At 40.2% G+C, this 26,916-nt stretch overlaps 3 protein-coding genes and 1 pseudogene across 4 annotated transcripts; 1 reads left to right on the plus strand and 3 right to left on the minus strand.

Moving 5' to 3' along the window:
- Positions 1-3,754: 3,754 nt before the first annotated feature.
- Positions 3,755-8,828, minus strand: LOC121996768 (calcium-dependent protein kinase 3-like). 2 transcript variants are annotated; one of them, XM_042550860.1, is made up of 7 exons: positions 8,029-8,825; positions 6,487-6,630; positions 6,183-6,335; positions 5,892-6,007; positions 5,637-5,804; positions 4,184-4,414; positions 3,755-4,108 (listed from the first exon to the last, which is right to left on the minus strand). In XM_042550860.1, exons 1-7 carry the CDS (start codon positions 8,693-8,695, stop codon positions 4,022-4,024), a joined length of 1,566 nt encoding a protein of 521 aa, XP_042406794.1. In that variant the 5' UTR covers positions 8,696-8,825; the 3' UTR covers positions 3,755-4,021. The 2 variants fall into 2 exon arrangements, with proteins under 2 accessions (XP_042406794.1, XP_042406795.1); XM_042550861.1 differs by lacking the exon at positions 3,755-4,108 and having other exon boundaries at positions 4,196-4,442; positions 8,029-8,828.
- Positions 8,829-12,205: 3,377 nt separating this feature from the next.
- Positions 12,206-14,500, minus strand: LOC121996769 (gibberellin 2-beta-dioxygenase 1-like). Its single transcript, XM_042550862.1, has 2 exons — positions 13,613-14,500; positions 12,206-12,707 (listed from the first exon to the last, which is right to left on the minus strand). Exons 1-2 carry the CDS (start codon positions 14,486-14,488, stop codon positions 12,405-12,407), a joined length of 1,179 nt encoding a protein of 392 aa, XP_042406796.1. The 5' UTR covers positions 14,489-14,500; the 3' UTR covers positions 12,206-12,404.
- A 967-nt stretch (positions 14,501-15,467) lies between these two features.
- LOC121996770 (protein trichome birefringence-like 28) lies at positions 15,468-17,921 on the plus strand. Its single transcript, XM_042550863.1, has 5 exons — positions 15,468-16,042; positions 16,137-16,308; positions 16,385-16,584; positions 16,672-16,827; positions 17,447-17,921. The coding sequence occupies exons 1-5, from the start codon at positions 15,573-15,575 to the stop codon at positions 17,808-17,810; spliced, it is 1,362 nt and encodes a 453-aa protein (XP_042406797.1). The 5' UTR covers positions 15,468-15,572; the 3' UTR covers positions 17,811-17,921.
- Positions 17,922-18,830: 909 nt separating this feature from the next.
- On the minus strand, positions 18,831-19,458 carry LOC121994147 (annotated as a pseudogene).
- Between the last annotated feature and the right edge of the window lie 7,458 nt (positions 19,459-26,916).

A 26,916-nucleotide genomic window follows, 5' to 3' on the forward strand; every position in this document is an offset into this window, starting at 1 on the left:
CTTCTCTTCACTATATTTCTCTCTCTTCTCTGTCGACAGAAAATAGGAATAACATTAGTCAATTTTTAATCACATTTTAATACATTTGAAGAAGTCAAATAAATAATGGACACCATATTTGGACTCCTTACAATTTTAGAAATCCACAAGAACTAAAATGGGTGTAATTGGAGCTTTCTAGGTCGATCAGTGGGTTTCGGTCAAAACCCACTGATGGACTTAGAGAGCTCCGATTGCACTCATTTCAGTTTATATGGATTTCTAAAATTGCAAGGAGTTCAAATATGGTGTACATTATTTATTTTGGCTTTTTATAGATGTTAACAAGCAAAATCAAAGAATCGGCATAAAAGTCCACGTTGGGCCTGATATGGAACCAACGTGGGTCTGATATCATTCCATATCAGGCCCAACGTGGGCCTGATATCATTCCATATCAGGCCTACGTTGGGCTTGATTTGAGTCCATATCAGGCCAATGTGGGCTTTTTTGCCGATTCTTTAATTTTACTTGTTAACATCTATAAAAAGCCAAAATAAATAATGGACATCATATTTGAACTACTTGCAATTTTAAAAATCCATAGAAACTGAAATGGGTGCAATCGGAGCTCTCTAGGTCCATTAGTGGATTTTGATCGAAACCCACTGATCGACCTAGAAAGCTCCGATTGCACCCATTTCAGTTTCTATGAATTTCTAAAATTGCAAGAAGTTAAAATATGGTGTCCATTATTATTTTTAGCACTCCTAGTGGTGAACAAGAGGTTTTGAAAACCCTAAATCTCTCTTTATTCTTTTTTTTTATTTTTTGTTGTTACTAGGCCTGATATCTCCCATATCAGGCCCACATTGGGCCTGATATGAAGAGATATCAGGCCCAACGTGGGCATGATATCTCTTCATATCAGGCCTAAACAAAAAAAAATGAAAAAAAAAGAAAGAGAGATTTAGGGTTTTTCAAAACCTAAGATTACCAAAAATAATAATGGACACCATATTGGCTCCTTATTTTAGAATTCATGAAACGAATGAGTGTAACGGAGCTCTCAGTCCATCAGTGGGTTTTGACCGAAACCCACTGATCGACCTAGAAAGCTTCGATTGCATCCATTTCAGTTTCTATGAATTTCTAAAATTACAAGGAGTTAAAATATTGTGTCCATTATTATTTTTGGCACTCCTAATGGTGGACCAGAGGTTTTGAAAACCCTAAATATCTCTTTATTTTTTATTTTTTTTTATTTTTTGTTGTTACTAAACCTGATATCTCCCATATCAGGCCCACATTGGGCCTGATATGGGGAGATATCAGGCCCACATTGGACCTGATATGAAGAGATATCAAGCCCAACGTGGGCATGATATCTCTTCATATCAGGCCTAAACAAAAAAAAAGGAAAAAAAAAAAAAGAGATTTAGGGTTTTTCAAAACCTCTGGTCCACCATTAGGAATGCCAAAAAAAATAATGGACATCATATTTGGACTCCTTGCAATTTTAGAAATCCACAGGAACTGAAATGAGTGCAATCAGAGCTTTCTAAGTCGATCAGTGTGTTTCGATCAAAACCCACTGATGGACCTAGAGAGCTCCGATTGCACCCATTTTAGTTTCTATGGATTTCTAAAATTGCAAGGAGTTCAAATATGATGTACATTATTTATTTTGACTTTTTATAGATGTTAACAAGTAAAATTAAAGAATCGGCAAAAAAGTCCACATTGGGTCTAATATGGACTCAAATCAGGCCCAACGTGGGCCTGAAATGGAATGATATCAGGCCCACGTTGGGCCTGATATGATTCCATATCAGGCCCAATGTGGGCTTTTATGCCGATTCTTTGATTTTGCTTGTTAACATCTATAAAAAATCAAAATAAATAATGTACATCATATTTGAACTCCTTACAATTTTAGAAATCCATAGAAACTGAAATGAGTGCAATCGGAGCTCTCTAGGTCCATTAGTGGGTTTTGACCGAAACTCATTGATCGACCTAGAAAGCTCTGATTGCACCCATTTCAGTTCCTGTGGATTTCTAAAATTGCAAGGAGTCTAAATATGGTGTCCATTATTTATTTTGGCTTCTTCAAATGTATTAAAATGTGATTAAAAATTGACTAATATTATTCCTATCTTCTGCCAACAGAGAAGAGAGAGAAGAGAGAGAAATATAGTGAAGAAAAGAAAAACAGTAGAAAAAGTCAAATTATCAGGAGGGTAAAATAGGAAATGTATTTAAAAAAGTGCGGTCTTTGGTAAATACCAAAGTAGTATACGCCTTTTGGTAAATTTAGATTTCCACGTGCGCCTTTTGATAAATTGTCGTCCACAAAATGACAAAATACATTTATCTAAAAATTTAGATAGGGTGAGATGATTAAATCAATAGAATTTAAATTTAACCTAAAACTAACTTAACTAAAATTAACTTCATATTCAAAGTTAATCTAATTAAAAATCAAACTAGCATTCCATTTAAATTAAACTTAAAATTAAAATTAAACTTCAACTCAAACATTAAAAATCAAATTAAAATTAAAATTAAACTTCAACTTAAAACTCAAATTCAAATTCAAATTAATCTTTAAATTTAAATTTACTTAAAATTAAATTAAAACTTATATTAAATTAAAACTTAAAACTAAATTAAAATTAAAATTAAACACAAAACTTATCTTAATTAACTATAATTAAAATCAATTTAAGTCTAAATTCATTAAAAACCTACCTCTTCGACCCCTTAGACCAGCTAAGGCGCCCATCAAAATCCACTCAAAGGCGCCTCAATACACGTTGAAGGCGCCTTCCGTTAAGATAGTAGAAATCCTGCCAAAACATTTAAAGGTACCTTAAACGACTCTAAAGGCGCTCTCCATAACGTATTGAAGGCGCCTTCCATCACGTTGAAGGCACCTCCAATCTTGATTTTGACAGTGAACAGAGAACTTCTCTATTTGAAAAAACAACTTCGGAAGTCAATGTCTTCACCTCTTCTTCACCTCCTAAATCACAAAAATACCTCCTAAGTATCCTCTAACTCTATCTAAATATTCATTCATTTATATTTATATAAACACCTTCGTTTCACTCCGAGACACCTCACAAAATTATTATTATAATTATAATAGTTATAAAACCATAACTAATATAATTATAATCATCACAAAATCATTACCAAAATCATAACTACTATACTTATAACCATTACAGAATCATTACCGCTACAATACATCCGATTCAAAATTTAAACGGAATATATAAATAAAATAATAATAGAAATAATACTGAATAGTTGTATAATTTTATACGAAGTAGGATGCATTTTTAATAAAAAAAAAAACCAAAATCCATTTTAAAAAAATAAAATCGCTCTTTTGACTTTTGTCCTAAAAGATTCAATTCATTGTTCCTTTTTCTTTTGTTAATTGTTCTTCTTTAATCAAAACGTAATTCCACGTGGAAGGAAAGAAAGAGGAAGACCAAAATTGCACGTAAAGTTCTTCCTACACTTTAACTTATTCATAAACACAACAATTAAAATTATTCATTTCATCTTTCTGCTTTTTGACTGCAAGTATCACGGTTTAATATATGGATGAGCACCAAACGTCTAACAAAACATAATTATGAGAAATAAGTACTGAAATTAACAGGATATTATTCAACAGAACTAAATTTAGATGGCCCATCACAAATATTTTCTAAGAAATTCCAAAATATTGTGTCTCAACCAAGATGAAACAACCACAAAGAAAACACGGTATCTTTTTTTTCTAACATTATTAAGAAAAACAGCATGTAGCATCTTCGTTTGGCTTATTGAACAAACCCCATAATCTACAGCATTTTTTTTTTTTTGTGCAGCTGATACAGCAAAGTTTGCCACAAAGCAAGCAAATGGCCTACTACCATGGTAGCGGAAGAACTACTTACAGAGTGAGCAGATCCCCCAAGATGAACCGAGCCCACTAAAAATAATTAAGATATGCATCCAACACGGGAATGTTGTTACCTCCTCATTTTGAATATTGTCGCAGAGCGTTCCTCCAATCTGTTACAGTCTTCATCATTGCCACGAACTCATTGTAACCTATTCGGCCATCCTATGCGCAAAGGTTCTCTGTTTTAGTAAGGAACGAGGTGAAATATTTATAATAAGAGAAGCGAGAGATGGTTACCTCATCGGTATCGACTTCTTGCAAAATGGCATTTGCCACTTCCTTGTTACCATAAGTTCCATCTTCTGCTAGGGCCTCGTGAAGTTCCTCGAGTTCAATAAAGCCATTGCCATCTTTGTCAAAATAGGAAAAGGCCTTTCTGAGACGCTCATCATTTAATACTCTTTGCAAGTGAAGAAAAATAGCTACAAAATCTGCAAAACCAAGGGTACCCTTTCCGTCGGCATCGACCTGATTGGTACATTTGAATGATCAGATTCTGCAACATGTTGTTGTCCGTTAAGCAAGAAGACAATCAAGCAAACAAAATGAATCCATCTATTTGGAGATTAAGGTACATAGGAGCATCTTGAGATCAAGAAAATCACTGAGTACATAGAGTAGATATACATGACAGTAAGACCCACCAGAACACTGGCTCAACATAACAGTTACAAGCAACAAGCAGAGTACATTAGTATGATGAGATCTAACCATTAAATCCAATTTCTCCTAAAATTAACGGATTGAATCTAAGGCTTGGTGCTCATCAAGAACTTTCGGTAAGAAGAAACTGGTCATGGAACTTTGAAACACTAAGGTTTCAGTGAGTCAAATGAACAAGATTCCCCTCATTTTCCAATTCCAATGAGCGTTGCTGTATCAATATGATTAGTATATTAAGCATAAAAGGGTGAACTGAGATCTATCTGATGCATACTTGTGCTATGATTCAAAAAAAGGCAGAGAATAGGAACTTTAACAATGTCTTCAACCTTCAGACAAGAAGCATTAGGAAAAACGTGGTACTCTTCTATTTCACTACTGTCCTAATTTTTTAAGTTATCAGTATCCAGGAAAAGAAAACTGAAAAGTATAGATTATTATCTTCACAGCTTTTTTCTTTTAAATAATCAAACCATACAGCAAATGAAATGTAGGAACTGCTTCCGGGGGACTATTATGAAAAGAAGCTCATGTCACAGTTTTGGACGTGGCACTGCGTGTCCCTATACTGTATTTTATATACTTTTATTAATTTCAAGCATTTTTCTTGAACTGGCAGACTGATTCAACATACACAGACAGCAGGAAAACAAATATTTAATTCAAATGATTTTTTGATAATACAAAAAAAAAAGTTCTTCCATTATCTGCACTGGCGTGAAGACCAGAAGAGAGAGAGTTTAGCTAATCTGGCTGATCCGGGTGAATTTGAAAGCAGGTCCAAAATTGTAATAGAGCAAACTCATAGATACTTATTAATCTCTCCTAGGAGGATTCCCTACACTTACCTGATCTCTAAACGTTTCTGCTTAGTTCATTAAATTTAAGCCAAAACATATGTGCCAGGAACTACTACCAATAAAATCAAACTCAAGTTTTTAACAATGTCCCTGCCTACTTGGTTCATTTCGGTTTAATTCATGAACATAGAACACAGAATTCAACTGCATGTGTGGAATATACTTACAGATTCAATAAGCGTCTGTATTTGGGAATCCGCAAAGTGTGAACCAAACTTAGCAAGCCCAGCTTTGAGTTCATCATGGGAAACAACACTGTCACTGTCAATGTCGATTATCTTAAACATCTCCTTAACATCTTCAACTTCGTCAATGGACAAGTTATCAGCAATAACCTAATCAATTGTCAGCCATAATTAAGATATACTAAGGTTATATATACTACTGGGAATATTTGACTGCATGAATATTCTGCAACAAACCCTTAAAGCTCTCCTTTTGAATCTGTTCATACTTGAGAAGTGCTCAAGCCTCGACTTGATAACATCACCAAGAGGTACATCTGGAATTTTCTTAGCATCTTGAAGCCAGGGATGCTCTGAATTTAGACAACAATATGTCAGACTACCAAGGGAAAAAAAAAACTAATTAATTCCTATGAGCAGAGGATATAAACAGAAAAAGAATATGACAAATTGTCATCATGATTTTGGAAGGATAGTCGAACAAATATCAGCAATCCCTTCAATAACAAGGGATGAGGTATATCATACCGAGGACTTGTTTTGCAGTTAAACGTAGCTGGGGATCAGGTTCCATCATCTGTCGAACTAAATCCTTGGCTCTTTCTGAAACATTTGGCCATGGTTCGCGCTCAAAATCTATAACTCCTCGAAGAATGTCTTGTGCAACCCCTTGTTGGGTTTCTAAAATTTATATAAATTAGACTTTTCAGAAAATCTATAAACAGAACTAACAAGGTGAAAATTTGCTCAAAAAAAACAGTAAATCACAAAATTGCAAGATTAGAAGAAGTTAGCAGTCATCAAATTTCTTGTTTCATTTGTTCCTGCTTACCAGCCCAAAATGGAGGAACTCCACAAAGTAGGATATAAAGAATCACTCCAGCACTCCAAATATCAATTTCTGGTCCATAATTTCGCTTTAGAACTTCAGGAGCCATGTAATATGGGCTTCCAACGATCTCAGAAAACCTTTCTCCTGAAAAAGAGAAAGAAAATTTAAAAAAAGTTTCATGAAATATATATATTTTAAAAGAATGTACGTGGTTCTTGATGCATAAAAACAAAACAAGCTTTCATAATTATCACAAACAATTAATAACTTTCAGTTTAATGGATTATTTGGTAAGGTCTACAAATTATAGTTCCTAGTAATAATCAGGACTGATCACTTCATAACACAATAGAACATTTATGTATTCTGCATTTGGAGTTTACAGTCACAATAATTACACCAAACACGCAGAGATCAATTACACACCAGCAAAAAGAACACATAAATTTTAATACAGTAAACTTAGCTTCCAAGCATAGTTTAGCCAAAGTCTGCATGGTGTGCCTCATTCTTTATGTTTTTTTGCACTCTTACATTTCCTTACTGCCCACTTAGGATTATCCTTGATATCGCTTACAAGTTACATGCAGAGAAGCGCCCACGCGCATCGCACAGGGATGCTGCCCATGATATCAAATTCATGTATATATATATATATATATATATACCCACCTCACCAACTATAATTTTGGAGGGTAGAAGTTCACTTCCTCAATGTGGTTCATCAAAATGAAGCTATCTCAAGAGCCTTTAACAAAATGCCCATTTAAAAATCTCATATAAAACCATCATAACATCGCAACCAATCTTGGAAGGAAGAAGCAGCAAACATAAATTCAAGCACTTCAGAAGCTGCAAAAGGATGAGATCCCCAACATACAGAATCCTAAACAGGGCTGATTATGCAACTATGAAGGCAATAATTCATCAAGAAACACCAAACAATCAAGAAAATGTGGAAAGATGTGACACTTTTGAAATATGCTGAACGGGAAAGAGGAGCTGATAGATTCACTTCCCACCAATCGGTGTGTGTTCTATATCCAGTGGTCCGAAGTTATATACTCCTTATAAACTTGAAAAACAAAAGACAGAAGATAAATATTTGTTCATGCTCATGAAACTTATATCACATGATAGGAAGAGTTAACAAAACATTGAGAGTTAAGCCTAAACAGTAATCTACAATGACCTCTATCTTTCTACATTGAAAATTAGCCATCTTTCCTCATGCTATGATGTTAATCCAATAAGGCAGTTCTAGTATGCCAATCTACAAGACATTTAACACTAGAAAAAAAAAATCTTTGTGAACTTAAAATCATCCAATTCAATCCAACAACAGAAATTTCTTGATACGAGCATGTGAACCAGGTTTGACTTTCGTGAAGCATTTTAGCACTGACATGGATCCAAAAAGTTGGTTAACAGCTCGATGCAATGATGATAGCGTCTACAGAAGTAGGAAACGGGAACTGGATGACCAAGATTTACTGGGTAATTTGCTAGACGCACAGGGATTAAATGGAGAGATAGACTAACCCGGTTTGAAAAATATAGACAGCCCAAAGTCGATGGCTTTGAGCGGAGAGTTCTCCTTGTCGTCAACAAACAAAAAGTTCTCCGGCTTGAGATCGCGGTGCATCACACCATGCTTGTGGCACAGCTGCACAACCTCAACGATCGTCCTGATGACGGAAGCCGCCGCACGCTCCGAATAATATCGCCTCGCCACAATCCGATCGAAGAGCTCCCCGCCCTCGCAGAGATCCATCACCAGATGCACTGCGCGGTCGTCCTCGCGCACCTCCCGTAGGCCGACGATGCAGGGGCTCCTGGGCAAGTGCCGCATTACGGCGACCTCCCTCCGGACGTCCTCCACGTCCACCATCGTCCGCAGCTTGCGCTTCTGGATGGTCTTGCAGGCGAACCGCTCCTTGGTGTCGCGATCCACGCAGAGGTAGGTGACGCCGGACTCCCCGCGGCCGAGGACGCGGCCGATCACGTACTTGTCCTCGATCGCTCCGCCCGACTTCGCGTCGCTGCCGATGACGGTCATCCACTTGTGGTTAACTCCACGGCCGAAGCCGAAGCCTCCGCCGCCCCCGCCGAAATGATGGTGGTTAGAAAAGGCGGAGTGATCGGAGTGGGGGTGGCCGGGGACGTCGTCCAGAGCGAGGAAAGTCGGCGACCGGCGGTGGTTCCCCATCCGGCGGCCGGATCCAACCCTAATCACCGCCAGGCTCGATCGGCTTCCACATCAAGGGGATTAAATCGAAGAGAGAGAGAGAGAAAAAAAAAATGGATTTTGAGAAGGCGAGGAGGAGTTAGGTCGCGTCCTGGTGCGGGGAAAGCGACGGCGAACACTTGGGATTAAAGAAGACTGCGAGCTACTGGATTTTGACTTTGGGCGTTAAAAATAATGCAGTAAATATTGCTGGTTTTTTTTCCCAATTTGGGCAAAATCAAATCTTCTGCTACAAAAAAAATAAAAAATAAAAATTCTAAAACAAAAAATCTGGATCGTACATGTTTACGATATATATATAATTCTATCTTGTTTTCATCTTAAATCAGACAAAATTAAATAAAATATGTATTTATTATTATCATTATCTTCTTTATAGAATAAAATAAAGAGAACATTTGTCTTAAAGTTATTTATCAATTATTTATAATAATTCAATAATTCAACGATTCCCATTACAAGTGTCGGCGTGACAACAAAAGGAAACCGTGCTTTTATTTTAAAGCGTTCAAAATAGGCCACGTCAACGACGAAGTCCCCACCTTTGCCCTTTTTAATTATCAAGCTATAATGTGCTCGTTTTCTTCCTGTGCATTTCACATTTTATTTAATTTTCAATTTCCCACTCTGGAATTTGAGAAATAACACTTTTATCCTAACTTAAGTCTGTTTTCGACTGCTTTTTCCAATACTCTTTTAGAATTTAAAGTCATCAAAAATATTTTTTGAGTATTTTCGTTTTTTCATCGCTTCACCCTTAGCTATTAAAATGGCTAACTTATGTAATGAAATTTTCTGAAAGGAAAGTCATATAATTGAGATCATTTAATGAAATTGAAAACGAAGGCTGCTATTGTCGACACCTGGTGTGTGTTTATAAATCAGCGTGATTGAGAGGCATCTTTCACTTTGATTTTTTTTTATAATCGTATTTAGCTCTTCCAACTAATTATTCTACAAATGATAGACCTAACTCGATGAAAATTATTGGTCAGCCATCAATATAAATTTGAAAGTGCAAATGTAACGTCACTCAACGGCCAACATTTTAGATTTATCATTCTACGAAAATTCGATTCTACACAAATTTTTCATCGACCATCACAATAAATTCAGAAGTATTTGTAGTGAGCGACTCAACAATCCAACATTTCAAATTTATCATCCCAAAAAATATTTTACAGTGCACTATAACTAAAAATCGAACCATAAATACTTAAAAGACTACATGGATAGCCTACCATACTGCTGTATAACCCGGGGCACAGCTGAGTGCCATCTTTCACCTTGTTAGATGCTTAAATTGCTCCAATAAAAAAAGGAAACACAAATCCAGTAAGAATAGAAACATTTTTATAGCAGTTAGCTTGGAAACTAAATAATAATAATAATAATAATAAAAGCCATATCTTATCATCTGGGGGGTTTTTGGATTCCAAACAATCTCTCATTTCTTTTTGCCAATTTGAGGTTGGAGTTGGTGCGTTTGAGAATCTTATTGGCAAAATCATGACAAAGAATCAAAGCATCATTTCACTCAACTCAGAGGTTGGAGTTGAGTGAAATGATAATTTATTTTTCTTTTGTATATAGAAAAGAAAGATGAATTCAGTAGGAAAGGCATTTCTTTTTTATTTATAAAGAAGATGAATCAGTGAAGTTTGCAAGTAACAAGGGAAACCCACCCGCTAATTTATGTCATTCGAGAGTAATAATACTTGTAAAACAGATTCCAGTAGGTGGAATTGGATGAATTGATCTGAGGTTTTATGCTTGGACCAATAATTCAGTGGTTCTTCTAAAGCTTGAAGCTTCTACCAATTCAATGTAGCTGAGGGTCGCCCTCAATACTCTCACATAGCGGTCAACTCTCAGGCTTCTAAATAGGACCAATGAGGTGAAGTGGAAGGGGCCCTGGCAACTGTGGTTCTCTGTAGTACCTGCCAAGGACAGGTTTGGCAGCATTGGTCTGAGCCCGGAATGGTCAAAATGGCAATGAGTGCTGGCTCTAGATGAAGTTGATTTTATTGTGCTATCACTATCAATAGTATTATAATTTATGCACACAGCAATAACAAGAGGGAAAATTTTCTGAAGAGATTATACTTGCATCTCCAACGAGATGGTATTGCTGAATTTGGAGGGGAAGAGATGGTGGACGTTGTTGATCCATCCATAGTCTCTGTCAATTGTTGTCAGTCTCCCTCGCAAATAACTTCATTCCTACACGAATGCAAGGCAGATTAGAACAAATTAAAAGCCTCAATAATTGAGCATTATACTTGCGTTTAGCCTCCATGAACCAAAAAAATCAATAATGTTCTTTTTCACTATGATCTTTTCTCCTTCTTGGCTGCTTCTCACTCACACACATCAACTTATCAATCACCCGCTACTCCCCCCATACCAAGTCCTAAACCACACTCCATTTACCAGAACTGAATTTTTAAGATTTATTCATAACCCAAGAAAATAACTATAAATAAATAAAAAGACATTTAATTTGCTGTAGTTATACAGAATGAAGAGGCACAGTGACAATTACTAACCGGCTACCATGATTCATCCTTGTCTACGTTCCATTGGTTCTGATGATGAGTCTTGTGGCTAATCCTCCTGCTCCAATTAATCCCACCGCAAATACAAGTTAATCACTCCAACAATAACAAAACAATACAAAGTTTTATGAATTACCATCAGTGGTAGGGCACGAGAATGCTGGAATGAAGCAAGTGTCCAACCACATTGTTGGGCCACACACTCTCGGAAGATCACATGCCTACTGCATCATAATTACACAACTCAACTTCATAAACATCTGTTTAATGAATTAGTCTGAAGAACTAATTCCAGAATCGAGTACTCAAGATTCTATTTGATAGATATAAAAAATTTAAATTCCTTCCTACACAAATTTTAATCTAGTCCAACTCCCAAAATCTACCTGGATCTGCAATTTGCTCACTGAAAGTCGAAATCTTTTGACATTTTCTTCTTATAATCTTCTAGTTTTATTTTAAATGACGGGGTTTGCATACAAGTGACATACCAATCGTGGCCGAGAACAAAGATGACCCCAAAACATGGTGCCTTGAGGCGATTGGCGAGCGCAGAGAATGTAGCTGAGAACCACCAGGGATTCTCAACCCAGCAATGGCACATGATGGGAACACGGACCTCCCCGATCTTGACTGACAGCAGCTTCAAGGCCTCGATCGCCACATCCTCAAACTCCTCCAGTGTTGTTGGTGGCATTCTCGACAGGATGCAACCGCAGTCGGGGCGGCCAGAAGCAGCAGAGGAAGAGGATTAATTTAGGGCGAGGGAACAAGTAACAGACTGCCATGATGGTTATTAGTCCTTGAACCGAAGATGCACGAAGCAGAGCATCACATAAAACAAGTTCCCTACCAAGTTCCACATCAGATAGAACAACAGCAACAAGAACAAAGTCATCTTGAATACTAAAACTGGCATTCCCCAACTTTTTCCCCTCACAGTATTTCAGAGAAACCCACAAAATAATTTACTCAAATGTTTGAAAATTGTGACAAGCCAAGCAACAAGTGAATTTTTAACATTTGAAACATTCCAAACAACCTGACAACTACATAAATGCCACGACATAAACATTTTGCAGACGATGAAGAAAGATTGGGATGGTATTGAATCAAATCCGGTACCTCAGCAGTGGCTCTTTAACGGGGAGGCGTTCATTGTACACTCTCCAAGCATACTCTTCCAAGCAGAAGCCATGGAACTTTCTTCTACCATTGTCGCCGACATTATCCCCGCCATCATCATCAAAACTACACTCCTCTGAGGATGGCATGAGTGGAGAGATGATGCAGTCGAGTTGCAAAGTCAGGAGCAATGTCAAAGATATGCAACTGGAATCGTCACCGCCATCATACGGCACAGAAGTTGGTTGAGGCCTACTCCTCACCTTCTTGAATTTGCCATTGCTCCAGACCTGCCACGGATTAAATTGTTTCCTTTTTATTTAAAAAGATAGCTATCAAAACCCAAAAGCCCTCACATTTGAGTGAAAGGGATTTCAAACCCAAGATCTTTCTCAACAACTTCAAACCAAAGCACCAAGTTGTTACATAGATATTAGGAAAATTGATCCATGAATATTTGCATTTTTATAGGTTTAACTGAATCTTTTGAGTTTGCCAATTATTTGAGTTTGAACTAAACAGACATCTTAGTTTCTTGATCTATAGATAGACATTCAAAATCATTGAAGATGACAATAAAGGCAATCTAGACTATGCAACTTATATATAGTACTAGAATTATTGGAATGGACTAACTAATAGTTGCCTTCTGACCTGACCATTTCTAACAAGACTAAACTGCCTCATCTTCCACAAGAAAAGTTCATCCTATTGTTTTTTTTTTTTTTTTGTAATTCAGGCCTGACTAATCTTGGAGGTAGACGGTCTTCTCTCTTGGTTCATCTATTGAGTAAATTGAAGCACAACTATGCACATTTAAAAGTCGTCCTCCAAGATATTTGTCACATTTAAGATTCAAACCCTAATCTTTTTATTGTTGTATGGTACAATGGCCTCTAAACTTATTACTCTCAAACAATAAATCTAAACTGCATGCTTTAAGACTGTTGGGCATCTCATACGTGGAGACAAACTCAAACAAGACAATGGAACTGCAACTGAGCTACCAAATGAATAGCGATTTCACTACAAAAAAAAAATATATCACTCACTCTAATCATGAATAGTTTTTCAAGTAATATAGTTGGACAAAGAGTTTCTTGCTATGACGATCTGTTGGAGTGCCTATCTAAATGTAATCAAATACATTTTCTATTTCAGAGTGATTGCTTGTGATCAAGAAGTAAGAACTCACCTGTGCAATGTCACCAAGCGTGACAAGGATGGAATCAGGAACGGGAGTGATGGTGATCAGCTCCCCTGAATCACCAATGGCACGGTACGGTTTCCTCCACCATCTCATTTCATACTGAAGTCCCACAACATACGGATAGCACTTGCTCTTCGCCATCTGAGGACCAAATCTAGCAGTATTTGTATCCTTTCCATGCGAAGTGACCCACAACAAACACCTGGGCTTGTAGATCTCCTTCTGAAAAGGGTTTCCGCAAAACCCCTCTTCCATGGAGGACAGCATCTCTACGACTGCAAATCCCAACTTCTGCAAGCATTCGCCAAACTCTCGCAAAGCCGGAAGAGAAGATAACACTTCTCCCTCCCCGTTTCCACTCGCATCCAACACCAAAACACGATCTCGCCCGCTGCGGTCGATGCTATCCCCATCGCCGTCATCGAAATCCTCGTTGTGAAAGCCGACAGATGCCATATTGTTGACGGAGATCGAGTGGGAACAGAAGAGGGACTCTGATTCGTCTAGGGCGGAGGCGGCGAGATCACCATCGACGCCATGACCAGAGAGATGGAAAAACCCGAAATCGGATGCGGCGGAGAGGAGGAGGCCACTTTCTGGAGCATGATCGAAGGGTACGACCGGAGGATACGGTTCGATCAGGCTCCTCCTACGAGGGAGCGAGGGTTGGGAGAGGGCCGGCGGCACGAGAAGCTGGTGGAGAAGGCGGGAGAAAGAGGCGTCGGCGTCCGAGGGGAAAGAGTTGGAGAGAGAGTGATTGGACGGAGTCGGTGGAGGAGGCGACGGGACGAGTCCGTGGTGGCGGTCGGTGTCGTCGGCGGAGGAGGAGGCGGAAGCAGTGGCGGTGGAGGAGGAAGCCATTTGGAGGGAAAAGGTCAGACTTTTGGACCTTCGGGGAGTGATGTGATTTATTAAAAAAACAGTGGAGCTTGGTAAGCTTACTCGCGGGACAACTTAAGAAAATAAATATTTTATATATTAACTAAATAATTAATGAGTTTGTCCTTTTTTTTAAAAAAAATTATGAAACTGTCACACCAGTGACCCTCTAAAGTCGACTGTCCTATGGATATAGAGGGAAGTAAATACAGATACCGACCGCGACCCCTGGACCTTTCAGCCATAGAATCATGCACTCCCCATCTGTACTACGCACTGGGGATAAAAATAAAAATAAATAAATTTAAATAAATAAATATTAAATACATAAATAAACAAATTTGTCCTGTTTTTAAGACATAGTAGAGTGGTGTGCACTGAGATATGCAATTTGTCTCCTGACAATTCCCCGCTTTCCACGGAAATTAATGCGTTTGTTAAGGATAGAACCGAATCGGCAGTCAATCATTAAGCACTAATTTTTGTATTTTATTAAAATAATTATAAGATGATAGTTTGATGTTTTTAAGAAGAGAAAGTTAAAGAATAGAAAGGCCACATTAAATTCCAACAAATATATCAATTAGAATTTAGAACGCTAAAGTAATTCATTAATAATGAGCCTTAAATGATAAATTATGCACTACTATTAATGTAACTTTTATTTATTAGATAATAATACAACTTAAATAATAACAACAATTCATTATTTATCGTCTGTATTTCTCTGATAATACAGATTATAAAAAAAAAAAAATATATATATATATATATATATATATATATATATAATTTTCTTTAAGAATCTATTATTATTATTTTATTTTATTTTATTTTTATTTGCTTTTTTTTCAGTGGTTTTGAAAACTAAGCTTTGAAATGAGTCAAAAGTCAAAAGAATGTCATGCACAAGAGAAACTGACCAATAAAATGCCCACACGTCGACAATTTTGAAGCCAAATTGAAAGCTCACGTAGCCTTTATTTTACCAGCACAAAGCAGAGGAAGAGCGAAAGGAGTTTCTTTACTCTTTCGCCTCCCGATCCACTTCCTCCTCTCTCTCGCCATGCACCTCCCTCGCCGGAAATCGCCGTTGGGGCCGCCGTCGGATGTCACGCTGGCGGTGGGAAAGCAGGTCGGTTCGTACGCCAGGAAAGGAAACAACTTTTCCATCTACGCCCTCGTCCTCGCCATCTTCCTTCTCGCCCTGATTATTTATCGCGAGGAACTCAGGGCCATGGCAGAGAGTTCGCTGTCGACTTACCAACCGCAAGAAGATGCCCCTGTGGCCTTCCCCGGAGGGTCCATCTCCCGACTTCCGCCGGAGACGCCGGAAATCGCCGCCGCGAACGTGACCGGGTTGGAGAAGTGCGACCTCGCGCGCGGCGAGTGGGTTTTCGACGACGTGGATTTCCCGATGTACTGGGAGGAGCAGTGCCAGTACCTGTCGCAGCAGATGTCCTGCTCGCGGAACGGCCGCCCGGAGTCGATGTACCAGAAGTGGCGGTGGCAGCCCGCCGGGTGCTCCTTGCCCAAGTCGGCACTCGAAACCCTAGCCCGCATCGAATTTTATCGCCTCATTTATTTTTTTTTTCGAAATCCTTCGAAATGTTCGATTTGGGTTTGCTAGATTCGACGCGAGGACGATGCTGGAGTGGCTAAAGGGAAAGAGGATGGTGTTCATCGGCGACTCCATGAATCGGAATCAGTGGGAGTCCTTTGTCTGCCTGATGCAGACCGTGGTGCCCCCGGAGGCGAGGGATCGCCGGGTCGACGGCTCCCGAATCATCTTCACAATCAAGGTACCATCTTCTCCCCGGATTTGAATCGATTGGCGCATCAATCAGCTCGTGTCGGTGAACGCCGGAGCAAATTTAGGAACACGGCGCCTCCATCGAGTTCTACTGGGCGCCGTTCCTGGTGGAGTCGAACTCCGACGACCCCAACATCCACAACATCGCAGAGCGGATCATCAACCCCGACGCCATCGAGAAGCACGCCGTCCACTGGAAGGGGGCCGATGTCCTGGTCTTCAACACCTACATCTGGTGGATGAACACCTTCGAGACGCGAGTCTTGTGAGTCCTACTAATACCCCAATTCCCCGCCGACGCCATGAATGCTGAATTCAACCTTTTCCTGATCGATTTGGTTTGACGAAGCAGGCGTCCGGGGGCACAGAATTGGATGGAGCACGAAATGATTGTGAGATATCAAGCGTATGACAGAGTTCTGAGGACGCTGACGAATTGGCTGGATCTTAACGTCGACCCGACGAAGACGTCCGTCTTCTTCATGAGCATGTCTCCTACCCACAGCAAGTAAGCAAATCCCCTCCAGCTCTTGTGCTTTGATTTCTTCTCACACAATTTTCACCAAGCTTCGTAAATTTTGGCTTTTTGGCTTGTCGCTTACTTGCATCTTGGTTTTCAGTTTCATGCTGCTTTTGGGATCAATTTGCTTCCTGCTTTCTTATAAAATTGCCTCATCTACAATCACGGGAATTACCATGAGCATCATTTCATGCCTTCCACGTTTCAACACTTGAATGAACTAAAATCCAGTAGACATGATTGCAACAGTCTTGCAGACCTGCTTCCACTGACTTTCCACCGCTGCTCCTCTATTTTTTTTTATATTTTATTTCCTCTTTTTAGTTTAATATTGTAGGGCATCTTGCCATTGCTTTTTTCTTGGTTTCCTCTCCATTGATTATGAAGGTCTGTTCCAATTTATAAAAAAAAAACAGAAACTTTAACCCCTTTTATTAGAAGAAGCCCACAATCTTCAATTATTGATCGACAGCGACAAATAAGCTTCCTTTAGGGTTTAAAGAAGCCAAATTCTGTTGTAGTTTTCTGACGTGATCGAATGCTTCCAAACCACGCTGCTCTGTAGCTTTGAACTTTGATGCCAAGTTGCCATTTTTATTTGGTGCAGGAGCTCGGACTGGGGCAACCGGGCGGGGATCAAGTGCGCCGGGGAGAGGCTTCCGATCACCGACATGACCGGCGTCTCCGTGGACACCGACATGAACATCTTTGCTTTGGCGAAGAAGGCGCTGGCCTCGCCGGCGCTCCGAGTGCCGGTCACCTTCGTCGACATCACGGCCATGTCGGAGCGGCGCAAGGACGCGCACACGTCTGTGTTCACGGTGCGGCAGGGGGCGCTGCTGACGCTGGAGCAGCAGGCGAAGCCAGCTGAGTTTGCCGACTGCATCCACTGGTGCCTCCCTGGCTTGCCGGATACCTGGAACCAACTCCTCTTCGTCCACCTCCTCTCCGGCCGCCGCAGTCGCTACTAACACCACCCCCTCATAACCTTAGAAAATTTAATTTTTATTTAAATCAGTATTTTTTTTATAGGTAAATTACTAATTAAGAGGAAAATTTAGTAAAATTGGGTACTTATTTAACACGCTGGATTCGAAGAGTCGTAAAATTACAGTAGCTGAATAATACTAAGGAAGAAAGAAAAAAAACGTAAATATGTGAACTATATATCCAATTTATCATAAAGGATTTTTTTTTTAGTTTGCCTCTAGTGCCAAACTTATGTCAACTAATTTTCGGAGGGAACATTTAGTCTTGTGAAAGTTTTTTTATTAATTATCAAGATAAATTAAAAAGCATGAGTAATAGATCCATTAGTTCAATATTTTTATGTTGACCGTTTATATCTGTTGAATGAGTTAGAGGATGATAGCTTATTACAATAAGAAAAGGAATTAATTCTCAGCACACGCATATCCTTAGAAAAAAATATCTTCCGCCACTTTATTAATTTTACGGTCAGTTATAAGTTAACCTTATAATTTACTTTCCTTTACATCATTCGAGTATCCAATTTATGTTAATTAATTCTAACCAATTTGATCTTATAAAAGTTTTTCATTGATCATCAATATAAATTAGGATACGCTCGTAGTAGGCGACGTATCAGTCCTGTATTCTTATATCGACTGCTTATGTTCTCACGAGATGTCCAATTAATTAGAGGATGACAAACTTATTATAATGAGGTAAGGAATTACTTCCCAACCATCACATGCTTTTGGGAAAACAAATTTTTCATCCTTTAGTCAACTATAAATTGACTTTATGATTTACCTATCTTCAGATAATTTGAATATAATCACTTTTTATCATAATTATATTCAAAATTTATTAAAATAAATTTATCTGTTAATAATTTTCTAAAGTTGGAACTAAGAAAGTGTCTTGCCTCAAGAATCATGACTAAATGCTACTCAGTTAGAGCTAATCGTCCATAAATCAATAATTTAATCGATAATTGTCTCCACCGAATTTTAATATTTTAAGTATGCACAAACTGTACTTTTAAATTTATCAATAAACGAATTAGAACAAGACTGCCCAACTAACATCAAAAAAATAAATATATCAATAATTAATAACCACCACAAACCTACACCATCATCATAATTTTAAACTCCTCAAAGCTCAACACTCCGTTGCCATCGAGATCAAACCTACAAATCATCTCCTTGCACTCGTGCACCTCCTTCGACGTCCCAGCATGCTCAGCGTCCTCCTCAGGCTCACCGGCGTGATGCACCCTTCACCGTCGCTCTCGTACGTCTCGAACGCCGCCAGCAAATCCCGCTCCGCCTCCTCCTCGCCCCCCGCCTGCAGCACGCTCGCCAGCTCCTCCACTTCCAGGAGCCCATCGCCGTCGCCGTCCGCTAGGGCCACGAGGGCCGCCGCCTCTTCCTGCGGCAGCTCCACGGCCATGAGGCTTACCATGCAGAGGGCGAGCTCGGCGGCGGAGATCTTGCCATCGCCGTCTCTGTCGAGGGAGCGAATGGCCGCGTCGAGGGATATGGAAGCCATCTAATTAATTAATGGACGTGCACCAGCTAGAGATTACTCTCCATGCCTGTCATTTGCGTACATTTATAGGAGAAGCGAAGGGAAGGAAGTCAAGCTGGATTTTGTCAAACATTTGGAACGCAGCGGCAGAAAATTGGAAGAGCGCGTCTGCTGCGTTAGGAAGACGCGCAGATTCTGATGTTTCTTCTTTGAAAAAAAACAGAAGGGGGATTTTTGACTTGGTGAGGATTGACTTGGAAGAAAAGGTCCCGGTCTTCGTGAAAATATATGCCAGTGTAATGGAGTTTCCAGGGAATTACTGGGTCTAGCTTTTAGAAAAGAGGAATGATACAATTACCTCTGCTCTTCTCCGCGACTCGCGTCCGTGACCCAGCTGAGAGACCCACATGGATGAGACCAAGTCAACAGTAGGTAAATGAATTGGTCTGAGTGGATACAAAAATTCTCCCCTCGCGACTTACAAACTCTCCTTCCCTGCCTCTCTTTTCTTCACAAAATTAGAGCTGAGACTCAGAACAACCAACGTCCTCATCATTCCCTTGCTGCCACGATTTCTTCTTGGAATTTCTCCTCTTCCTCATACCTTCTATTTCCAATCTCCATTCTCCATTTTTGACCAACCTCCATTCTCCATTTTTGACAACCTCATCATTCATTTATCTGCTGCTTACTTGGTCTCATCCACGTGAGTCTCTAGCTAGGTCACAAACGTGAGTAGCGGAGAAGAGTAGAGGCAAGTATCATTCCTTTTGATCCTGTCCGAACTATGAGTGATGAAAGCTGGGGACGTGACACTCTCTGCTGGCTCCGCGTAGACGCTGGGATGAGGTGGACCTCCGGTGAACCTGCAATAAAGCCAAGCCGAGAAGGGGTTCCTTATATAGACCCCCGAGAAGGGGCTCCTCGGTCAAGTCAGGCGAGAAGAAAGCTGAAGCAAGATAAGGAGAACTATAGCTACAGTATATTTGATTGAATACCTCCGTCAAAATCTGGGGGTCCTTATATAGACCCCCGAGGAGGCGCGTGCACGCTCCTTGACGCGTGTGCGCTTCCCAAAACATACCTCAGAGTGGATGTGTCAAAAAAGCACGACTGACACCATGCCGCAAGCGTCCGAGCATATCTCTGACATGACAGTGTAAACTTTCACCGTACGATTCTCTGTCTGGTCCGGCCGCCGACCATGTTGTCTGTCGACGACACATATCTCGCTAAGGATAAATCTGACTGCCCCCTTTGTACTCTTCTGCACCTTCTGTCTTTTCTAGGACCGAGCGGGAGAGACGCTCGGCCATACTGTTCGGGCCGAGCGGGACCGCGCCTCGGCCAAATCGGTCGGGCCGAGCGGGACCGCGCCTCGGCCAAATCGGTCGGGCCGAGCGGGACTGCGCCTCGGCTATACTGAGCGGTCGATCGGCCCAATCAGCTGTCATATGTGGATTCCTGAGCGTCGGAAACTCGACCCTTAGTCGAGTTATCTTCTTGCCGACTTGGCCTTCTGCCACGGCAGATCGGCAAGGTGGCCTCCCGCTCGGCTCACCTTTCACGTCGATCGTCTCGACCTTGACCTCCACTTGTCATTAACCTCTGTCTGTACGGGACCCCCCTTTTACTACCGGATCACATACCTCCCCCTCAAGTATAGTCGAAGGAGGCTAAGTCCGACTGACTGGACCACTGGGCTGGTGACACCACAACCGCTTTGCTCTGTCACTGGTGATGTTCGCTCGGCATGTCACCCGCCGACGCTTGGCGAATATTGGCCTTAGAGTTGTCTGTCTTGCCGACTCGGCATCAGTCGATACTGACATCCCTCAAATTTCCTCGGGATTCATACAAATCCTGGTCATTAAGGCCGAGCATGCGCCCACGCTTGCGTAATGGTGGTCATTAACTGCACCCTATGGGGCGGTGCCACGTGGCTAGGTAGCCGTCACCGTCCGCTCGAGCTGTCAGGCTCGATGTGACCCCTGACGCTTTGAATTCGATAGCCGGATGCACCCCTCGGATCTCGTGCCCTGGATCGGACGGTTCCTACCGCTTGAGCCCTATCTTTATAGGGTCGCTCCCTTTCCTTCCGCCGTTTCCGCTCTATCACGCCCGTGCTCTTGAAGGTTCCTGCTTCGTTCTCCGGCGAACCAATTCTCGACATTCCGGTCATTCGCTCTCTTCTCCAACCATCCTTTTTTCTGTAAGAACTCTCTACTCATCCCTTTTTTATTTTCTTCGCGCGTTTTCTTCGCATTTCGGTGGTGTCTGTGCTTCGCAGACACTATTTCGTTCATCTTCTCCGTTGCCTTTTCTATTTTCCCTTTGCTTCGCGGAAGATGCCCTCAGACTGATCAATGCTTATGACGTCCCTGATGACCATAAAATAACTTTGGCCGAGTCATCCGACCGGCCTCATGACCCGCCGACCGGCACCGTTACCTTCTTCCGCGACCAGTTTGTAGGTGGCCTTAGGTTTCTGATCCACCCCTTCATCTTAGAAGTTTGCAATTATTTTCGCATTCCGCTCGGCCAGCTCATGCCTAATTCCTTTAGGCTGCTGTGCGGCGTCGTTGTGCTTTTCCAGGTGCACGACACTCCTCTCAAGCCACACATCTTTCACTACTTCTATTACCCCAAGCAATCTGAGATCGGTACTTGCTGTTTCAATCGTGGATCGGCTTGGTCTTCTTCGATAAAATGCCTACTTCCAACAAGCATTGGAAAGAGCATTTCTTCTTTTTGAGTTTTCTCGATCTGCCATCCTTCCGAACCCAATGGCAAACTTTGTTGTCGACTCCTCCCGACCTAAAAAGGTACCGGACCGAACCCGCCTTTCTACACGCGATCAATCTGCTGGCCGGGCTGAAGCTGGACATCCATAAGCTGCTACCCGAGGGGATGATGTATCTGTTCGGGTTAAGTCCGATCCGAACGCGACTTCCGAACGGTCCTTGTAAGAAATAACCTTCTCTCATTTTCTTTGAGTCTAACTGATTTTTTTTCTTTCCCGTAGCCGAGACCATGATGATGTTGGAATCCCAAGATTGTTTTGGTGTGATCAACAAGTTAAGTTAGGTCCTGTGTTGTTTTAACCTTATGTCTAAGTGTGCAGGAGCTTAGGAGCACAGGTACTCGAGCGGAAGACGCGGCTAGCGAGAAGGACGGCATGAGGAGAGAGCCGACGGGCTCGGTGCATCCAAGGGACGAGGTGCCGCGGAAGAGTACCCCGGTGGACAAGAAGGAAGCGTGCGCTGGTTCCGAGAGACGAGAAGCCGGAACGGAAGATTACTCCGGGAGTAAGAGACGCAGCTAGCGAGAAGGTCGGCACGGGAGAGAGCCGACGGGCTTGGTGCGACTGAGGGACGAAGACTGCGGACGAGAAGGAATCATGCGACGACTCCGAGGGACGAGAAGTCGAAGCGGAAGCCTGCTCGAGAAGATCGGAAGTTGGGTTCGGGTGAGCCCTATTCCGGATGGCAGAGATCACCCAAGTAAGTGGATCCGGAGCGGAAGACTCGGATCGAGGCGGGACTGAAACGGAGCAGAGGTCCCTGATGAAAAAGTCAACCAGAGTTGATTTTCGTGGTCCGGGCGCCCGGAGCCGACCGGGGCACCCGGACCCCTCCGGGGCGCCCGGAACCCTTCCGGCCGCCCGTACCAGCCTTTTGACCAGGATCAAGTTTTAACTCGATCTGATCGTTAGGGGATAAAGTTTATCCCCCCAGGGCGCCCGGAACCCTTTGGGGCGCCCCGACCAAGGCTATAAATATAGCCTTGGTCCAGAAGCTTTTCAACAATCACGAGCATTTCATTTCCAAACACTTGTACGCTTTAGTTGTAGTTAAGATTCTGTTTCTGCGCTTCAACATTGTACGAGGCTTCTCCGCCTGAAAGAGTTTTTAGTGAGCTTAATCTTCCTTGGATTAACAACAACATCAGTTGTAACCAAGTAAATCCTCGTGCCTCGCTTTTTCTTTATGCTTTTAATTTATCAGCTTACTTTATATATACAAGTGTTAGCTTAAAGAGTTTGAGGAAGGTTGTTGTTTGTTTTTTGTGTTTACAGGACTATCCAACAACCCTCTCCTAGCCGGCGGTCTTACATGTGGTATCAGAGTCGAGACGCCTCAGAAGGACTAATCGCCGTCTGAAGCAACAAAACGATGGCCGGAGCTAGTGAATATCCACCAGCATTCGAGGGGGAGTTTTCTTCATGGAAGAAACAAATGGAGGTATATCTAAATTCTGATTCTGGTATTTTTTTTAATAATGAAATTTGATTATGAAGAACCGAAGAACGCGAATGGAGAAGAAATCGATTTACGCCTCTGGACCAACAAACAACGTAATGAATCGATGGCAAACGGGCGGGCAGAATTTCATCTTCTAACCGTAATACCAAATGAAGATCTCGATAGAATCGGCGAATACAAAAGCGCAAAAGAACTTTGGGAAAAGTTCTTGAAGCTCCACGATGAACCAGCTGAAGTTGAGGACGAATCTAACACCGATCCACCATCTGAAGAGTCCGAAACCGAGTAAGTACTGCAATAGCCCCAACAGCCGAATTCCATCTCAAAGCCACAGAAAGCTCATCCCAAACGAGCATCGTTGAAGAGGGAGAGACTTCGGAAGAAAGTAACTCGATAGGGGGAGAATCAACTGCCAAAAAGGTAAGTCAGGTATGACCTTCTGAACAATTGGCGCAATCAATTGAAAAGTTGTCTGAAGATTTTTGTGATTTAAAAATTGAATTATCGAAAGAGTGTTTCGGTTTACAAATTATCTTAAAAGATTCTTACGAATTACAAAATATTTTGATAAAATAATTTTGCAAGTTAGAAAATATTTTGACAAAAGAATTTTGTAAGTTAGAAAATATTTTGACAAAAGAATTTTGCAAGTTAGAAATTTTGTCGAAAGACTTTTGGAAATTACAAAATATTTTATCGAATGAAGTTTGCAAATCAGAAGTATTGTCGAAAAACTTTATCAAATTTATATTATCGAAATATCTTTGCAAATTAGGAATTCAAAATACAATAAAAAATGACATGTTACAATTTATACAAATTTCTACACGTTCAAATTCTCTAGCTTTAAAGTTAGGAAATGATGATAAATTAAAATGGGAATTTAAAATTTTATGATAAAAACATTAGAATAAAATAAATAAATGCATAGGATTTTTTTTAAATGTTATCAATTTTCTTAAAGTTTTTTCTTGCATAAAGTTTTGGACTCAGAAAGTTTTTTTTTTATAGCGAAAACTAAGAAATTTTTTCACAAGTTATTTTTGACTTAGAAAATTTTCCTTGACCTGGAAATATTTTTTTCTGAAAATCATTGAGATAGATTTTTATAAGTTTCTAAGTGTCAACCTTTAGACTTTTCTTGCAACCCCAATTTTTTATGTAATCAAAGGGGGAGAAAAAAAGGTATAAGTCTAGGGGGAGGTAGAAAAATTGAAAGTCTAGGGGGAGGTAGAAAAATTGAAAATTAGAATTTTTGAAATTTAATTTTTCTATCTTGTTGCATGTTATTAAAAAATTGAAAATTGAAAATTGAAAATTGAAAATTGTTTAATTTCATATCTATTTTTGACCCTAACTTAACTTGGGTTGATCACATCAAAAAGGGGGAGATTGTTGGAATCCCAAGGTTGTTTTGGTGTGATCAACAAGTTAAGTTAGGTCCTGTGTTGTTTTAACCTTGTGTCTAAGTGTTGGTTGCTACTCGGAAAGCCTAGAGGTTCCATTGTACAAAAATTTTGTACAAAGGTCTGAACCTTTTCCTAGCTACCATGTGTTCTTTTAAATTAAATTTTGGATCGCCTGCGGAACTTAACACGTTTGATCCAAAACTTAATCTATTTGTTCTTTTAGGTTTTGACTTGGATCTCCTGCGGAACTTAACACGTTCGACCCAAGTCACCTTAAGTTATTAATTCCATTAAATATTAATTTCCATAATCGGTTCCCAGTACTGACGTGGCGAGGCACATGACCTTCTTGGATATGGGAGCAACCACCACCGACTAGACAAAACCTTTTATAGAAAGCTAATATTTAATTTCCTAAAATAACTTTAGGTTAACCGAAAAGAACAATCAAATCACAAGGAAAAGAAAAACAAAAGAACACTATATCGAAAACAAATTCGAAACTCTAGAATCGTATGACTCTTGTATTTAGTATTATTTCCAAAAATAACTAGTATGATGCGGAAAGAAAAATTACTAGTTATACCTTTTAGAAAAACCTCTTGATCTTCTACCGTATTCCTCTTCTAACCTCGGACGTTGTGTGGGCAACGATCTTCCGAGATGAGAACCATTAAGCACCTTCTTCTTCCTTGCAAGTTTCGGCCATCAAAACTTCTTCTAGGATGAAGAGGTTCGGCCACCACCACCATGCTCCAAGGGATGCTAGAAACAAAGCTTTCTTTCTCTCCTTCTTCTTCTTCTTCTCTAAACTTGATCCGGCCACCATATGAGTCTCTACAAGAAGGATGAGGTTCGGCCATCAAAGAGAAGAAAGGAGGAGAGGATGGCCGGCCACACCAAGGAAGAAAAAGAGAGAGGAAAAATAATAGAGTTGTTTACCATGAAGGCACCTCTACCATCTCTTTTATAATCCTTGGCCTTGGCAAATAAGGAAATTTAAATAAAAATTTCCTTAATTCTTTTGCCATTGATAAGGAAAATTTATTTAATTAAAAATAATTTTTTTCTCATCAACAATGTGGCCGGCCACTTTAAACCAAGCAAGGGAAATTTAATTCAATCAAGAATTAAAACTTTCCTAATTTGTTTCTGGAAATTTTATAAAAAATTTCTCTAATAATTTTCCCTTCATGATGGTCAATAAAAAGGAAATTTTATAAATTAAAATATTTCTTTTAAACATGTGGATAAAAAGAAAGTTATCTTTAAAAATTAAAATCTCTTCCAATCTACAAATAAGGAAAGATATCTAATCTTTTCTTAATCCTTGTAGAAGTTTTATAAAAAAGATATTTAATTTTTAAACTCTCTTTTAAATCATGAACATGATTTAAAAGGAAAGTTTTTACCAAAATTAAAATCAACCTTTTAATCTACAAATAAGGAAAGAGATTTAACTCTTCTCTTAATCTTTTGTAGAATCTTATAAAAGGAAAGATTTAAAATTTTAAACTCTCTTTTAAATCATGTTATCCACATGAGAAAATTTTAAAAAATAAAATTCCTTTTTATTTTAATAGGGCCGGCCACCTAAGCTTGAGTTCAAGCTAGGGCCGGCCACATGAATTCACCCATGAACCAAAACATGGCCGGCCCTAGCTTGGTCTCCAAGCTAGCTTGGCCGGCCCCCTATAGGATGGGTAAGAAGGTGGGTATAGGTGGGTATAGTACTCTATAATTAAGAGGCTACGATAGGGACCGAGAGGAGGAATTGGTTTTGGTCTCCCGATAAAATTAAGCATCCCGTGTTCGCCCCGAACACACAACTTAATTTTATCAATAATAATTCATTCCACTAGAGAATTATTATTGAACTACCGCACCAATCCCAAATTACATTT

The sequence above is a fragment of the Zingiber officinale genome, chromosome 6A (genome assembly GCF_018446385.1).
Source record: "Zingiber officinale cultivar Zhangliang chromosome 6A, Zo_v1.1, whole genome shotgun sequence".
In the NCBI taxonomy this organism is placed as follows: domain Eukaryota; kingdom Viridiplantae; phylum Streptophyta; class Magnoliopsida; order Zingiberales; family Zingiberaceae; genus Zingiber; species Zingiber officinale.